The sequence below is a fragment of the Panthera onca genome, chromosome F1, assembly GCF_046562875.1.
Source record: "Panthera onca isolate mPanOnc1 chromosome F1, mPanOnc1 haplotype 2, whole genome shotgun sequence".
Lineage (NCBI taxonomy): Eukaryota > Metazoa > Chordata > Mammalia > Carnivora > Felidae > Panthera > Panthera onca.
The window spans coordinates 7195947-7214241 of NC_138355.1; the positions used below are offsets into that span (position 1 = coordinate 7195947).

Sequence of the window (18295 nt, forward strand, 5' to 3'; positions counted from 1 at the left end):
CAGAAAAGAGCGAACAATAACAATATAAAGAGGACAATGGTATAAATACACATAGGGCTTTGTAGACATTCAGACTGGGGGCACCCAGGCGGTGGTAAGGGGCAGTAGCGGGGAGCGGTTGAAAAAGGCTTCCGTAGAACAAACTGAGGGTGGCTGGAGGGGAGATGGGGTAGGTTAAATGGGTGATGGGCCTCGAGGAGGGCACTTGTTGGGATGCGCACTGGGTGTCGTATGTAAACGATGAATCACTGGGTTCTATTCCTGAAGCCAAGACCACCCTGTCTGTTAACTAACATGAATTTAAATAAAAAAAATAAGTAAATACAAAAGAGGGAGAGAAGAAGAGGTTGAAGTGAGCCTGTCACTTGAAGGATGACAACTGCCAGTATTTGTTGCTAATGAAAAAAACTGAAGCTTTCAATTACAAGTCAGTATTTTGGAAGACCTGTATCCACCACCGGTAGCATGACAGCCCCTCAGATCTCGAAAGACTTTCCCTGCGATACTGGTGGCAATGGCGGTGACTGGATTTTTTCATATTGGATGATGAAGTGTGTCGATATCTGGAAGGTTGCCATGGTTCAGTGGACCGATGCGTGATGTTGCCAGATCACGCTTGAATAGAAGATCCATGCCAAGTTCGACCAGTGGATTTGAACATAACTGAGTTCAAGACATTTACCTATGTGATTTTAGATTCCACATTTCTACTAATCTTTAAGAAACTACCTCTTGTAAAATGTTGGTGTAATACCATAGAAGAATATCCGTGATAATTATCTGTGAAGGCTATTAAAATATTCCTGCTTTTTCCAGTTAAGGTAAAAAAAAAAAAACAAAAACAAAAAAACAACAGAAAAAAAAACCAAAAAACTTCCAGAGAAGTAACTCCTAGACTCTCGAAGGACCCACAGAGCTCAGGTTGGCTGAGACAGGGAAGGCGTCCTAGACAAATGCACAGAGGCAAGAGACAGAATGGTGACTTCAAGGAACAGGAAGCATTCTTCTCAATAGACTGAAGACTTCAAATGTGACTGGCAGATGAGGGAATATGCAGGGACCAGACATTATCATAGGGACCCGTGGGGCCCGTTATGGCGTCTGGCCTATAGGAGGTCCTCATTAGATACTTGTCAAAGGGATGGGGACGGAAAGTGGGGCACCGCAGAAGCAGAGGAGTTGTGTGATCGGACCTTGCACGTGTAAGCAAGTGTGGGAGCATGAGGGTCAGGTGGATGCAGTAATCCAGGCGCGAGGTGACAGTGGTGTCCTGAGGTCGGGAGGCATTCACCTGGGGGCTCGTGATGGGGGATCTGAAGAGAATAATGCTGGAAGCTAAAACTGGCAGGATTTGATAATGGCTGAGTACAAGGGTGTGACAATGAGAAGAGAAAGAATAACACTCAGGTTTGATTTTAAAAAAGAAGTGAGATTTGCCATCTTTCAGTTCAGAGCCCGTATTAGCAGAAAAATTTATAATTGTGACAGTGTAATTCCAGAAATGGAAGCGAAGTCTAATTTTAATTTGATCTTTTTACCCACTCTGTTGTACATAATGAAAAGATGGGCTTCATGGAAAAAGCGTTCATTTTGCCTTGAAATTTTCAAGTAAGCAGCATGTCTGATATCCAGCAAATATCTTTCATGTTATTACTCTAACGTTGGGATGATTTACTGCCTTTCCCATAAAAACTGCTCTCAAATGGCAGAGCAATGGTCAGTGGCATTAATATTTTAATGCGATTTTGTTCTGTGCCATTAAGGCATCCACTGATCAATGGCAGAGTTTCACAAATACGTTCCTGCTAAATGAGCCCAACATTTAGTGAGCAGATTCTTCATTGAGAGCAGTGAATCAGTCAGTCTTCAATAAAGGTTTTTATCTTTGGCTGATAAAATGATTTAACTGTCATTACCAGCTAGTAATCTGTGTTTTCTCCCCCAAAATAGGAATAACAATGTTTTGCCATTGAGACCTTCAGTTTTCACACAGTGTATTTGGTGACATAGAGGGCACAGAGGAGGCACGGAGGCGGGGAACGGGGCAGTCTTCCCTGGAGAAGTGTTTTGGAGCCAAGCTTGCGGGATGAGAATGCTCTGAAAAAGTGGGTAGTGTGGGGAAGGCACTGGCTAGCCAGGGCAGGGAGGCGCAGCGCCCGCTGGCACCGTGTGCCTTGTTCCAGAGGCCTAGTGGTGTGCGTGCCTGAAGACGGGAGGGTGTGCGGAGAGATACTGAGGCAGAAAGGCAGACCGAAGAGCAGCGGAGAAGCCCTTGTGTGCCTTATCCCCGCCGGCAGCCAGAGGCCGTCGCCAGTCTTCGTGTAGAGACGTGATCAGATGTGAGTTTGAGGAAGCTCTTTCAGAGCGGTCTGGAAGACGAGAGGTGGACGGCGGGCAGCAGGGAGGCCCGTTGGAAAGCCAGTGTCCCGATAGCGGTAGCGGTCGCAGGCAGTTACGGCGTAGTGCGGGAGGCTGTCCGAGTCTGTTCGTTGGGGTTCAATGAAGTAAGTAGTCTCCTGTTGCCCGTTTGCCTCCTGGCGCGATCACTCAGAGTTTTGGCCCTCGCAGTTTAGTCTTGGGTTAGTCGAGGTTATTTCTCCGGCCCTGGATTCACTGGCTTCCCACTGGGCACGTGGTAGTCTCCCAGGAACTACTGCGAGTTGATCTGATCTGCTGGGGGGGGGGGCCGATGACTGAGAGCCGTCGGGGCAGATGGAGACTTCGAGCCCCAGGGTTAACCCAAGAGGGAGCACGGAGTTCAGTTCGTTTTACCATCACCTCATTTAAGGAACCCGGGACCCTCAGAGCCTGTTAAGACCCGATGGATACGTGTACTGCCCCAGACTTACTAACGGGCGGTTTCAAAACTGTGGTCGGAAATGGGTTACTTGGAATTTGGAACACAGTGTTGTGTGTAAACAGGAAGAACTCGCCTGATATCATGGCCATTTGCATCTCCCGGGCAGCCCTGGGTGCACATCACAAAGGAAGGAAAAGGACTCAGGGAATGAAAAAGTGGCTGTGGTCCCGGCTAAAGGAGCCCAGTGGTCACAGGACACTGCCGAGCGCAGACCTACGCGTTTTAGGGTTGATGCTGGCACAGCCCCCCAAGAAGCGAACCTCCCCTTGGGCCCACTGAAGTATGAGAAGCCTTCTTGACTCAAGAAGGCTTGAGTCAAGGGCTGTGGGTGCAAATCCCAGATGGATCCCAGACGTTTGCTGATTTCCACAGTCTCACGCTGCCTCTCTCTGGGAGTGCCTAGCACATAGCGGATCCTCGGTAACACCGTCGAGAGGATCTAGAGAGAGAGCCAGCCGGCCAGACCTGGCCCTGGCTTCTGTCACCCTGGTGATGGCCACGGCGGGTGGGACAAGGGCTGGCAGACTGAGGCCCACCCAAAGTTATGTTTTCTGTCAAGAGCCCTGCCGTACTTTCCGGCATGTAAGATCTGGCTTGGTAGATGTGAGATGCTTTCTATTGAGTCTAAGAAAAAGCACGTGGGATTTTTTTTGGCTCTTGGGAGCTTTAGTTACCTCCTTCAGCGGACAGTCCTGCCTTCTTCCACTCCTGCCTGCCGCACCTGCCCCCATGATTACTTTCTACATGTAAAAGCAAATAAAGAAGTATTTTACACAACATGTCACAAGCTGACATATGACACTGAAAAGGAAAAACTAGAAAAGGGTGAGGGAATGAGGGACCCTGGGTGGGGCCGGAGTCAGAGTGTTCTTTTAAGCAAGGGAGGGTCCAGGTTAGACCTCGGTGAGGGAGGCCCCATAGAGGGTTCTGGGGGCAGCGCCCCGGGACACATCCTGTGTCGGTCTGGCACGTGTGAGTGCATGGGGACAGGAGGAGCGAGGGCTGGCGGGGGAAGGAGTTCAGAGAGGGAGTGGGGCTGGTGGTGGTTGTTACTAGTTCTTATCCATTGCAGACTAATGTTTTTGTAGAACTTAATGACAAAAATTACTAGAAAAATGAAATTTTAAAATCATAGGAAATAAAAGTCTAATGTTTTATTATTAGAGTCCCGTAAAGTTTCTCTTACCAGGTTCCTATAGAAGTTTCTAAATGTTAGCTTGCGATTGTTTCCTGACTTTAGCACAGAAGCACAGGCTGAGCTGTGCTGTAGGAATCCCTCATCAGGACTTGGCCTGTAAGCAAGAGCGGGGGCCGTTGGAGTGTTTTGAGCACAGGGAAGAGCCTATCTGTCTTCTGTTTGAAGAGAATCACTGAGAATCACGCCTGGAGGGTAGAGTGCAGGGGACACGGGGAGCCCTGGAGGGTGGAGCACAGGGGGCATCGGGGTCTGTGGGGGGAGCAGGGAGACTGGCAGAGACATGCGTTTTACGGGCCAGAGAGGAGGGCGACTCAGACCTGGGTGGTCACATTGGGAAAGGTAGAAAGTGGTGGGTTCCTGGTTTTGTTTTTAAGATTGAGCCCACAGAATTTCCTGGCGGATCAGGTGAGGGCGTGAGAGGGAGAGAGAGGTCAAGGGTGACTTTGGGTTTCTGCTTGAAGGACACAAAAGATGCATTCCTGTCAGCGGGGACTGGGACGGCTCCAGCCCAGGTGGAACAGGCCAGGGGACTCAGGGGTTCCGTTTTGTTTATTTTGAATTAGACTTTGAGCACATAGATGCGGTCGAGTGAGGCATGTGTGGACATCGTGACGTTGCCTGAAGACCTGTGACTAGAAGGGGAACCTGAGGGCTACAGAGAAACCTCATCCTAGATGGTGTAATTACTGTGTTCGAAAGTGTCCAAGGAAGTCAGTTTGAGAGCCTCCCCCCAAGATCACATGCTGACATTAATTCTCCCTACTTGGAAGTGGTTTCTTTCTTTCCCTATCTCGTCACAAGTAAGAAAAGAGTCTCCAACTTCAGAGGCACCAAATTTGGTTGACGTTTCGTTCCATGAGGCAGCTGCAGGACTGGTCAGGATTTAAGAGCGCCTGGGTGCATCAGTCCGCCACCCGCTCGGGGGCCAGGATTGATCCACCTTCTCCCATCGCTGGCGGTGATCGATTTTACTGCCCAACCTTAGTACTACCAAACACAACAGCTCTCGGTAGTCTCTTATTTGGTGAATAAAAAGTGAGGTGTACAAGTGTAGAGAGGTCACGAGTCCAGTTCTTTATAATAAAGATATAATATACGTGCGCTCACCACGCAACGGATGCTGGAAGGTAATGGCGTTAACATTTTACATGTGATTATTTGCGTAGCGAGATTGTTAGTAGTGTCTTTCCTCTTGCACTTTTTGGTGTGTAATAAAGACATGTGTTGCTGCAGGGCACGTGGATGGCTCAGTCAGTTGAGAGTTCAACTTTGGCTCAGGTCACGATCTCGCGGTTTGTGGGTTCGAGCCCCACATCGGGCTGTGTACTGAGAACTTGGAGCCTGGATCCTGCTTGGGGTTCTGTGTCTCCCTCTCTGTCTTCCCCTCCCCGGTCATGCTATGTCTCTCTCTCTCTCTCTCTCTCAGGAATAAGTAAACATTAAAAAAAAAAAAAAAAAAAAAAGTGTTGCTTAAATAATCAGTGACAATAACCATTTGCTAAAGAAAATGAGCACCACAGCCACGTGACCCTCTTCTCTCTGGCCCCCCCAGCTCACCATCTGCTACCTGGACATGCTGATGACCAGCGAGGAGCGCCGGAAGCAGCTGAGGGACCAGTACTGTTTTGAATGTGACTGTATTCGATGCCAAACCCAAGACAAGGTATGTGTGTGGAACCAGCTCGGGACATCTCCCCGGAAAGACTCCTGTGGTCTTTCAGAGAACTCTGCTTTTATTGCGTGAATCCAGAAGGACTCTCAGCGCGGAGGGGGAAACTAAAAAGATGCATCGTGCTGCATGTATTTTAGCCTCTTGAACTTTTATCCCCCACGAAGCAGTGAGAGGTTTACTGCCAGGTAAGGATCTAGAGAGCTCAGGTTCTAGAGGGCAGAGAGGCATTAAACGGGTCATTAGGACACTGAGGCCAGGGTGCTGTTAGAGCACACAACGAGAGGGTCAGGTGACCTTACGACTGGTAACCGCTACTTCTCGGTAATAAGCATACCAAGTTGTAGCCTGTGTTTTATTTCCTCGGGTTTGTTCTGTAAGGCTTTTTGCTGTAGCACTTCGTCAGACAGAGATCACTTATCCAGCACCTTTGTCTCTCTGAGAAAGGAAGAAGGGCCAAAAAAATGCCATAAAGATAAAGAATGAGCTTTTCTCCTGTACTTCCCTCACATCAGACCTATCTGCTTTGAGTTTGCACACAGTCGAGTGACCTGATTAAATCTTACTTTGGTAGAGTATTCTGCATTTGCTGGAATTCTTTTGTAATCCCAGTGTCGTTTAACTCACTAATTGTAAATTAGGAAGTGGAACTCAGAACGTTCACAGATCTGCCTGTGGGAAAGGACGAAGCAAGACGTGGCAGGACCCAGTCTCAAACCCAGATCGTTTGACTAAATCTAGCGTTCCTTCCACTGCCGCAGCCATGTGTGGTCTCTGGTGGCAGCATTGATGGAGAGAGGACCTGAGCTCATTCTAATGATGCAGGAATCCATGAACATGATTAGTTTTTCATTAGAAAGAACTTTTAGAAATAAATGAGCTACATGGGAAAAGTTGGAACCCCTGCTCATAGCTCCCCAAGATTCATTCTACCTCGGTGTTAGCCTTTTGCCACAACCAAGCATGCTGGAGTTCTAGAGGATCCCTTGGGATTTCTCCCCAGACCAGACCCTAATCAGGAGTAGCGGGAAGCGAGCTTCCTTCCCGCCAGCACGCTTGGATGGGAAGTCTCGGACTTCGTGCCTCTCCCATGCCATCTGTGTTGTGTAGACCTACAAAGGATTTGATTAAGTACTTATTTATTTATTTATTTCCAGAATTGGGGTCATGTTCCCTTTTGGTTTTTGTTCTGGTTGAAACCCGGCTAGAATAGTATATTAGGGAAAGGTTGAGCTGCAAATAACAGATAACCCAACTAAAACTGGCTTTGGTCGGTACGGTACATTTGTCTCCAGACTTCTGGAGAAGCAGTCTAAGACCAGAGCAGCCGCTCACAGGCCTCATCACAGACCCAGAATCCTTCTACCTTCCTCCGTACCCATCCCTACATGTGTCAGTTGTCCTCATGGCCCCAGGGTGACTGGCACCCTCAACGCTGAGTCAGTGTGTCCAGCCTCTGGACCCGAAAAAGAAGGCAGAGAACCAAGGAAAAGGCTCCTGGGGATTTCCACCTGCATGTTATTGTTCAGAACTGTGTCGTATGATCACCTTTACTGTGAAAGAGGTGAGGAAACTACATTTTAGGTTTTCAGCCTTTAAATTAGAGGAAGACGGGAGAGGAAGGTTGGGAATGGTTTTTGGGTAGCCTATCCACGGTATCCGCCATATTCATCGAGACTTTTCTTTGAGCTAAAAGTTTGTCTAATACTATATTAGGAATCTCCAGAGAAAGAGCGCCGACAGGGTGTGTGTCTGAAAAGTAGCTGGGACGGGGGGGTATTTATGAAAAGGATTTGGTTCATGTGATTGTGGAGGCTTGGAAGTCCCAAGACCTGCAGTTGGTGAGTGGGAGACCCAGGAGAGCTAACAGGGAAGTTCCGGTCTGACCCAGGAAGAGCCAGACTTCCATTTGAGTCCAAAGGCAGGGCAAAAACAGTGTCCCGGCCCAAAGGCAGTTGAGCAGGAAGACTTCCCTCTTGCGGTAGGGTCAGTCTCTGTTTTAGTCAGGCCTTCAACTGATTGGGTAACAACGATAACAACTAACACACTGGGGAGGGCAGTCTACTGATTCAAATGTTAATCTCATCCAAAAGCAGCCTCTCACACATACCCAGAATAATGTTTAATGAAATGTCTGGGCACCCTGTAGCCCAGTCAAATGGACACACAACATTAACCATCACAGATGGGCTAGAGATAGGCCAAGTGGTAAAATGGAAAACATACTTGCTTGTTCTGCTGGACTCTATTCCATTCTGTATCTGACACCCCGGGTGGCCTTGGGAAAGCCATTCAAGCTCTCTGATTTATCCTGTCATCTGTAGCCAAGGGACTCCTATCTCACTGTGGTTTTGATTTGCATTTTTCTAATGATCACTATGTTGAGCGTCTTTTCATGTACCTCCTAGCCATCAGTGTCTCTTCACACCTGTTAGAGTGGCTAGAATCAAAAAGACACGGAATAACAAGTGTGGATGAGGTTGTAGAAAAGTGAAGCCGTGGGCAGTGTTGGTGGGAATACAAACTGGTGCGGCCTCTGTGGACAACAGTATGGATGTTCCTCAAAAAATTAAAAATAGGGGGTGCCTGGGTGGCTCAGTTGGTTAAGCGTCCAAGTCTTGATTTTGGCTCAGGTCATGATCTGAGGGTCGTGAGGTCAAGCCCCGCATCAGGCTCCTTGCTGGGCAGGAGCCTGCTTGGGGTGCTCTGTCTCTGCCCCTCCTGCTCTCAGACACAGACGTGTGCGCGCGCGCGCGCGCTCTCTCTCTCTCTCTCTCTCTCTCTCTCTCTCTCTTTACCCCTCTCTCTTTCTCTCATAATAAATAAGTAACCTTAAAAAAATAGAAAAACCACATGATCCAGCAATTCCACTGCTGGGTATTTAAAGGAAATGAAAACACTAACTTGAAAAGTTATTTGCACCCTCATTTGCGACATTATTTACAATAGCCACGACAGGGAATGACCTTAAATGTCCACTGACAGATGAATGGATAAAGAAAACGTGGTGTGTGTGTGTGTGTGTGTGTGTGTGTGTGTGTGTGTGGTGAAATATTATTCAGCCATTGAAAACAAAGGAATCTTGCCATTTGCAATAACGTGGATGGACCGCAGGGGCACGATGCTAACGGAAATAAGTCAGAGAAAGATAAACAAGTTCTCTCCGTGTGTAACACGAGAGAACTAAACTAGGTGGTCATAAAGCCCCTTCCTCCTCTGTTGTACCATGTTTCTCTGAAATATTTCCCCGTAGAAATGAGTGGGGTGTGTATTCATGTGAGAATATAAACTTGATTTCAATTAGCTCATCAGTTATATTTCAGGCTTCTATTTATCTGAGAGTTTTGTTCTGTTTGTAATGTAAACGCCCTTCCTGAAATCTCTGTATTGCTGATTTGCTTTGAAAAAATCATGCACAGGTAAATCCAGCTTAGTGCATTCCCCAGAGGTTTTAAATTCAAAACTACTTCGGTCAAAATTCAATTTACTTCAGTTCCTAGATTCAAAGTGTTCGAGATTATTTTTCTGCTTTTCTTGGAGCCGAAGAAATTCACCTCGACAGGTTTCTGTGTCGAGAAGTATTTATTACGGGGTCTCCATCTGCGAGGTGCTGGGCTCACATGGTATCATGTTTCAGGAAGGCAGGAGGCCTTTAATAGCGGGTGTAATTTGCATGTGTGGAGTTAGCTGTCATTTGTAATCAGCAGCAGCCTAATTTCTGGAAGGAATAAAACGTACCTTCTAAGAGAGGTTTTGGAATGATTTGGCTTCTCCTGTGGCTTGCCCAGGTCAGAATGCTCAGCAGTGGAAGCAGAATAGACCAAATGGGATTGATTGTTTCCATAAGTTTGTGGGTCATACAGAGCTTGCTTCCTTGGATGTCACGCGCTTTGTTGCAAGAAAAAGCTACATTTACTGGCCACATCACCTTTTCTTTCCTAAAGCCTGTTACATCCAATCCTTCTCCTAAAATACAGTGTCTGTCAGCTTACTAACAACATCCGTGCCTCACTCCTTCATGATCAAAATAGCCCTTAACTCGTCGTCTGGCCCTCAATGTCCTCGTTCACCCAGCCTTGACCCTGTAGCACAGCAAGTTTTCTGAGCTACTGCTGTTTCCATGTCATTGCTTTGCTCAGAATTTTCAAAGCATTTACCACTGTCTCTAATGTTCAGGGTAAATGTCAGACTCTTAGCATTCAGTGTCCTCCAAAGTGATGACCCCACAGCCCAACCTGCCCTTTTTTCCCTTCCTTTCTCTTCTTTCCCCAACTCATTCTATCTGATCACATCCTTTCACCTCTCAGAAGCCTGCAACCTGGCTTTCAGGCACATATCCACACACATCTGTTTATGTATAAATGTAAGTATATAAATATAGGTAGACGTGTATGTAGGCTCTAACAGCTGTCAATCTTATATTGATTTGTGAAATAAGAGTGACAGGAAATAAGAGGAAAGCAAGTCAGTGTCCAAAAAGCAATCCATATGATCCTGTAAAGTGACTGGAAATAAATCACATATTAAATTTCCCAGCAGCCAAATCTGAATGAGTAGTTTCAGAAGTTACAGTGGCTGCGAGGTCAGACACACACCTGTTGCTCTGCCGAAGCAATTTTTCCTGGCCCTGAGGCCAGAGCCACTCCAAAGGGTCCCACAAGACTCAGTGATCAGCTTCCTGTCAGACTGCCACAGTTATTTAAATAGCTGATTTTTATATTCTCCAATGTGGTTGATAGACATTTCACATTGTAACGTAATAAAAGAAGTAACAAGAAGGGTTAAAACTCATACGCTCTTGTGTCCTCTCTCTCTGATGGTTTGCTTCATCCCAAGAATAAAATTTAGGCTGTACAGAGGAAAGCAAGGATTGTGCATCCTTAGACGATCCTCCGTTAATGGTATTTCTTACAGTCTTTTCAGTTCGTTATTGTAATTTGTATTAAAGTGATACACGCATATAGTTTGAAAAGCCAGAGTACTAGAACCCAGTTCAGAACACTAGTACACTTTCCTTCCTTGCTCCTGCCCACATCCTACTCCCGAGATAACCCCCTTTTGGCTTCTGGGATTTACTCCGTGTTTTTAAACTGAAGCTCCCTTAAATCACACCGTAGGGATGTTGTTTGCTATTCAGTTGGTTTAATGACTATTTTTTTTTTTTTATTCTTAGGATTTCATATTTGCTTTTTTCCCCATATCTCCCAGTTTATGTTTTATATCTTTCCACCTGTTTCTGCTTCATAGTTTCCTATTCACCTCCACTGAGTACTCCTCTGTTACTTCTGTATTTGAACATCTCAGTCGCACCCAAAGAGTCGCAGTCAGTCAGTGCTGTAGCCTATTCACTGGATTGAAATCATGTTCCGGTTGTTGACTTTGGTCAGTTACCTTCCTTAGCGTTGCATTTCACGAAGTGGCTTGGAATTTTATACTGCAGGCTTGTTTTTAGGGGAAAGTATTTTGGTTTTGTTCCTTTCTCTCCTTCTGTGCTCAGCCCCTCTGTCTGCTAACCTTGCCCTTGCCTACCCCGGACAGGGGGTATGTAATCACCACAGTGATATCGAGGCTACTATAGATCTGGTTACTTAGGTGATGGGTGACAGAAGGACTGTCTGTGTCTTCTGATCTGTGCAGGCCCAGCGCTTCCGGAACATATTTAGCTTAAGGGACCAGGTCATCAGCCCTGTGTCTTCAACCTCTTTTTACAAGGGAGCCTTACCTCATCCCCTGGCTTTAAGCCTTAAAGCTGACTCTATTCTCCTTTACTTTTTTGTTTTAATTTTTTATTTATTTGGAGAAAGAGCAAGTGCGAGCAAGGGAAGAGCAGAGAGAGGGGGAGAAGGAATCCCAGGCACACTCCACGCGCTGCCAGGGCAGAGCCTGATGCAGGGCTCGAACTCACGAACTGTGAGACCATGACCTGAGCCAGAATCAAGAGTCAGACTCTTGGGGCACCTGGGTGGCTCAGTCGGTTAAGCGTCCGACTTCAGCTCAGGTCACGATCTCACGGTCCGTGAGTTCGAGCCCCGCGTCGGGCTCTGGGCTGATGATGGCCCAGAGCCTGGAGCCTGCTTCCGATTCTGTGTCTCCCTCTCTCTCTGACCCTCCCCCATTCATGCTCTGTCTCTCTCTGTCTCAAAAATAAATAAACGTAAAAAAAAAAAAAAAAAAAAAGAGTCAGACTCTTAACTGACTGAGCCACCCAGGCGCCCCTCTACTCACCCTTCTCACATGAAGCATTTCTCGTCCCTTTCAACCACAGCTACTGCCTGCTCCCAGACCCGAGGCCCTAGTTCCCGCTTGGTTTATTCCTTTGCCTTTCTGTTCTGTTTTGGGTCCAAGGAGAGTTTCTCTTGTCTTTGAATTAGTAAAGCTATTTTTGATTTCTCTTTTTCTATTTTACCCACTCTTACTAGGATTTGGGCTAAAGGGGAGCACCCCAAAGTCTGACCTTATAGCTTGTTGACTGGACATCTGCAGTTTGCTTTCCAAGTACATAGGTACGAATTCAGGTCTTTGGAGGCAAGGGAAACCGTGAGGATAAACAACGATCTCATTCTCCTGAGGGCTCCCAAGTGTGTGTGAGCCTTTTACCCAACACCAGCCTGTCTGTGAGAAGGGATCTAGATCTCGTATCACAGGGCCTTCTGAGGACAGAGACGTGAGTAGTCGTGCTGAAAACATATGCCCTCTGAAAATAGTTTAATAAATGGCTCTGTGGAGGGGAGAAGCCCCAGTAAGCTTCTCATCCCTTGATGCTCCAGTGCTAAGCCCAATTCCTCTTCTTTTCTTCTGTAGACATAAAGCGCTGTCAATTACTGTCCTGGGTAAATATTTCAGCCCCTCTTTGAAGATCCTGTCCTGTAGCACGGAATTTCCCTTCTTTGGTCCCTTCTGAGGCCCTCTGCAACACTTGTGTGCGTCACGGAGCCCGAAGTGGCCCGACGTCCTCCCAGAGCACCTTCCGTAGGCACTGCACCCCAGCGAGAGCGTGACCAAGCTGTGATAACCGGGCATAAGAGGTAGGAGCGAGGCAAGGACGAAACGGAGACTGAAGGAGCAATAAAGGGAATGTTAGAATTAAAGCCGTAGTCAAAGGAAATGAGAGTTCTCTGCCCAAGACAAACTCTATGGTAACTTGAGTCTATTTCGAATATGAGCGTTTACTAAAAGGTCATCAGTTAAACCAAGATTTTTTTCTGCTGCCTTCCTCTGTTTTGCTAAATTAGTTGTAAGCAGAAATGCCTCGTGGTGCGACCGTGAACTCCACCGGCTCCGACTTGTTTTCTATCACAGGTTTTAACAGCCTAAGCAGAAGTGTTCCTGTGTCTCTCATGTTTGCATTGTAACGGAGTTCCATTATCTTCGGGAAGATTAGGAAGGTTTGGCAGGAGATTGAAGAACTGTGTGTGTGTGTGTGTGTGTGTGTGTGAGAGAGAGAGAGAGACAGAGAGAGAGAGAGACAGAGACAGATTTTAAGTGGCCAGGGCGCAGCACCGTCTCCTTCTGCAAACCACAGGAGAAAGGCTCTCCCCGGAGTGAGCACCGTGCTGGCTGTCACTAATGTTCAGGTAGGAAAGCAGCTTATTGACTTCATGACCACATAATCCCATCTGCGATGCTGCCCTGAAATAAGGGAGAGGCTTCTGGGCTGGGTACCACAGGCTCTGAAGTTGGCCCGGGAACCGAACAATGGAGCTATTGTGTCTCCTCGGAATATGCCGCCAGCCGCATGACAGGACGTCGCGCCTCAGCTCTGCCTTCTCCCCGGAGAGCGGGCAGCTGTGCCCCCGAGCCCTTGCAGGTGGCTCCGGTTTGTCCACAGTCCACCCCGGGGTAAGGAGAGGGTGGCTCCACAGGTTGTGGTGACGTAATTCTGTCTCACGACCTTCCCAGTTCTTGCGCAGAAATGCTTTTCTTCTTCTGGCTTTTGGTCCACAAAAGCTCTGACTCGGGGAACAGACTGAAGGGACAGCAGCTGTTGTGACACACGGCGTGTGTTCGTGTGCGCCGGGCGTGGTCCCCACCCCACACGCGGCACACGGTGTTCAAGAAGTGCTGTAGGAGTGACCTTTCTCAGAGAATGTTCTACATTACGATGCCTGCTGGAGCTTTGGGGGCACTGCCCACGTGCTGGGTGCTGCCTCCTCTCACTTCGTCCCCATGACTTTATGAGGGTGGTGGTCACTCCTCTTCCCATTTTTGCAGATGAAGTAGAAGCTGTCAGCTGCAGAGGCTGTATTCCTAACCTCTCCTCACTGTCTCTAGAATTTTATGAATAACAAGTATACTTTTCCTATCTTTTTAAAATTCAGGTATTTTCATTCCATAGAATTCACTCTTTTTAGCATACAGTGCTGTGCGTTTTGACAAATGCATATCGTCTGCAGCCACCACCACTAAGATGTGAAACAGCCCCACCCCCACTGCATTCCCTCATACCGCTTTCTAGCCCACCCCTGCCCCCAATTCCAGCCCTGCTAACCTCTGATCTGCTTCCTGTCACTGTAGCTTTACCTTTCTCAGAACATCACATAAATCGATCCTAAAAGCCATTTGATTCTGTCTTCCTTCACTTAGCATAATGCATTTGCTATTTAGCTATGTTATTTTACACACACGTATGACTATGGAATCTCAGTACTTGGTACCTTTTTATTGCCAAATAGTATTCTATTATGTGGCTACTCCACAGGTTATCCATTCATCAGTTGAAGGACTTTCGGTTCTTTTCCAGTTGTTGGTGGTTATCAGTAGAGCCACTGTAAATATTCACGCACAGGTTATTGGGGGAACATAAGCTTGCGTTTCATCTGTGTAAATACCCAGGAGTACGCTTGTTGGCTTGCATGGTCAGTGTATGTTTAACTTTATAAGAAACTGCCAGACTGTTTTCCAATGTAGCTGTATCTTTTTGAATTCCCACAGGCAGTGAGGCAGCATTTCAGTTACTCTACATGCTTGCCATCACTTGATTTTTTTGTCAGTTTTTCTTCTGTTGTGATCATTCCAATAGAGTGTAGTGATATCAGAAAAGTGCTGTTGGTATTTTGATAGGGATTGCATTAAAGCTGTAGATTGCTTTGGGTAGTATACACATTTTAACAATATTTGTTCTACCAATCCATGAGCATGGTATAGCTTTTCATTTGTTTGTGTCACCTTCAGTTCCTTTCATCAGTGTCTTGTAACTTTCAGAGTAAAGGTCTTTCACCTCTTTGGTTAAGTTGATTGCTAAGCATAAACTTTTGGTGCAATTATAAATGAGATTGTTTTCTTAATTTCTTTTTTTGCTACTTCATGATTAGTATATAGAAATGCAACAGATTTCTGTATATTGATTTTGTATCCTCTAATCTTACTGGATTCATTTATCAGTTCTAGTAGTTGTTTGGTGGAGTCTTCGGGGTTTTCTATATATACTATCATGTCATCTGCAAGTAGTGAAAATTTTACCTCTTCCTTATCACGCTTGATGCCTTTTATTTCTTTTTCTTGTCTGATTGCTGTGACTAGGACTTCCAGTACTATTGCATAAAGTGGCAAGATTGGACATCCTTGTCTTGTTCCTCGGTTTTTCACCATTGAGTATGATGTTAGCTGTGTGTTTTTCATATATGGTTTTTATTATGTTGAGGTACGTTCCCTCTTAACTTACTTTATTGAGGGTTTTGGTCATGAATGGATGTTGTACTTTCTCAAATGCTTTTGCTGCATCTGTTGTCCATGATCATATAGTTTTTATCCTTTCTCTTGTTAATGTGTTGTATCACATTGATTGATTTGCAAACATTGAACCACACTTGCATCCCAGGAATGAATCCCACTTGATTGTGGTGAATGATTTTTTTAATGTATTGTTGGATTTGGTTTGCTAGTGTTCTGTTAAGGATTTTTACATCTATGTTCATGAGAGATACTAGCCCATAGTTCTCTTTTTTTGTAGTGTCTCTTATCTGGTTTTGGTATCAGGCAAGTGATGGCCTCATAGAATGAATTTCGAAGCTTTCCTTCCCCTTCTAATTTTTGGAGTAGTTTGAGAAAAATTGGTATTAATTCATCTTTAAATGTTTGGTAGAATTCACACATGAAGCTGTCTGGTCCTGGACTTTTGTTTGTTCAGAGTATTTTATTTACTGATTAAGTTTCATTGCTGGTAATCAGTCTGTTCAAATTTTCTATTTTTCCTAATTCAGTTTTGGGAGGTTGTATGTTTCTAGGAATTTATCCATTTCTTCTAGGTTGTCCAATTTGTTGGCATATAAGTTTTCATAATAATTCTCTTCTAATGCTTTGAATTTCTGTGATGTCATTTTTATATTTTTTCTCTCCTTTCTGATTTTGTTTGAGTCCTCTCTCTCTCTCTCTCTCTCTCTCTCATGAGTCTACCTAGAGGTTTATCAATTTTATTTACCTTTTCAAAAAAACCAGCTCCTGATTTCATTTATTTGTTTTATTCCTTTTTTAGTTTCTATTTTTCTATTTTATTCATTTCTGTTCTAGTCTTTATTATTCCCTTCCTTTTACTGGTTTGAGGTTTGGTTTGTTCTTTTTGTGGCTTCTTTAGGTACCAGGTTAGGTTGTGTGTTTGAGCTTTTTCTTGCTTCTTGAGGTAGGCCTGTATTGCTATAAACTTCCCTCCCTCAACAGCTTTTGCTGCATCCCAGAGGTTTTCAGCTATCATGTTTTCATTTTCATTTGTATCCATGTAATTTTTTATTTCTTCTTTGATTTCTTGGTTGCCCATTTGTTGGTTAATAGCATGTTATTTAAGCCCCATGTATTTGTGCTCTTTACAGATTTTTTCTTGTGGTTGATTACTAATTTCATAGCATTGTGGTTGGAAAAGATGCATGGTGTGACTTCAGTCTTTTTGAATTTGTTGAAACTTGCTTTGTGGCCTAACATGTGATCCATTGTGGAGAATGTTCTGTGTACCCTTGAAAACAATGTGTTTCTGCTGTTTTAGGATGGAATGTTCTGAATATATCTATTAAATCCATGTGGTCCAGTGTGTGATTCAAAGCCACTATTTCCTTGTTGATTTTCTGTTTGGATGATCTATCCAAGTGGGGTGTTCAAGTCCCCCATTGTTATTGTATAACTATCTATTACTTCCTTCCTGTTTGTTATTAGTTGCTTTATGTATTTGGGTTCCTCCATGTTGGGTGCATAAATATTTACAATTGTTAAATCTTCTTGTTCGGTTATTCTCTTTATGTTTATGTAGTGTCCTTCTTTGTCTCATGTTACAGTCTTTGTTTTAAAGTCTATTTTGTCCAATATAAGTATTGCTACCCCAGCTTTCTTTTCACTTCAATTTGCATGGTAAATGCATTCCTTGACTTTCAGTCTGCATCTGTCTTTAGGTCTGAAATGCGTCTCTTGCAGGCAGCATATAGATGGGTCTTGCTTTTTTATCCATTCTGTCACCCTATTTCCTTTGATTGGAGCATTGAGTTCATTTACATTCAAGGTAATTATTGACAGGTATTTACTTATTGCCATTCTTTTATTTGTTTTATGGTTGTTTTGTATTTCTCCTCTCTTCCTTTCTTCTCTCAGTTTGCTGACTTTCTTTAGTGATATTCTTAGATTTCTTTGTTTATTTTTTGCATATCAGTTATCAGTTTTTGATTTGTAGTTACCATTAGGTTTGTATATAACATCTCATGTATATAGCAGTCTACATTTTTTATGTTTATTTATTTGTTTTAAGAGAGAGAGAGAGAGAGAGAGACAGAGCACAAGCCGGGGAGGGGCAGAGAGAGAGGGAGACAGAATCCCAAGCAGACTCCACACTGTCAGCACAGAGCCCGATGTGGGGCTCAAACCCATGAGCTGTAAGATCACGACCTGAGCCGAAATCAAGAGCTGGCAGCTAACTGACTGGGCCACCCAGGGAGCCCCATAGCAGTCTGTATTAAGTTGATGGTCACTTAAATTTGAACCCATTCTTTACTTCTCTTCCCCCTGCCCGACATTTTAGATATCATACTTTACATCCTTTTATTTTCTGAATCCCTTGACTAATTTTTATAGATACACTTCATTTTACTGCTTTTGTGCTTTCTTTTTTTTTTTTAACGTTTATTTATTTTTGAGACAGAGAGAGACACAGCATGAACGGGGGAGGGTCAGAGAGAGGAAGACATAGAATCTGAAACAGGCTCCAGGCTCTGAGCTGTCAGCACAGAGCCTGACGTGGGGCTTGAACTCACGGACCGCGAGATCATGACCTGAGCCGAAGTCGGCCGCTTAACCGACTGAGCCAGCCAGGTGCCCCATGTGCTTTCTACTTTTCTTACTCTTGCTTATGGTTTTTCCACTCAGAGTCCCCTTTAACGTTTCTTGTAGGGCTGGTTTAGTGGTGATGAAGTCCTTTAACTTTTTTTTTGTCTAGGAAACTCCTTATCTCTCCTTCTATTCTGAATGATAGCCTTGCTGAATAGAATATTCTTGGCTTCAGTTTTTTTTCTTTCTGTACTTTGAATGTATCATGCTACTCCCTTCTGGCTTGGAAAATTTTTACTGAAAAATCAGCTGATAGGCGTTCTGTGGTTTC

The 18295-nt window shown here is 45.0% G+C and overlaps 1 protein-coding gene across 3 annotated transcripts in view; it reads left to right on the top strand.

Annotated features, from left to right (window-relative positions):
- The window catches only part of SMYD3 (SET and MYND domain containing 3), a 684892-nt gene that overhangs the window by 532242 nt on the left and 134355 nt on the right, over window positions 1-18295 (top strand). For all 3 annotated transcript variants that reach the window (XM_060644895.3, XM_060644894.3, XM_060644896.3), the window contains one exon: window positions 5611-5721. In XM_060644895.3, coding sequence (XP_060500878.2) covers window positions 5611-5721 — 111 coding nt within the window. The remainder of the gene's footprint in view (window positions 1-5610; window positions 5722-18295) is intronic.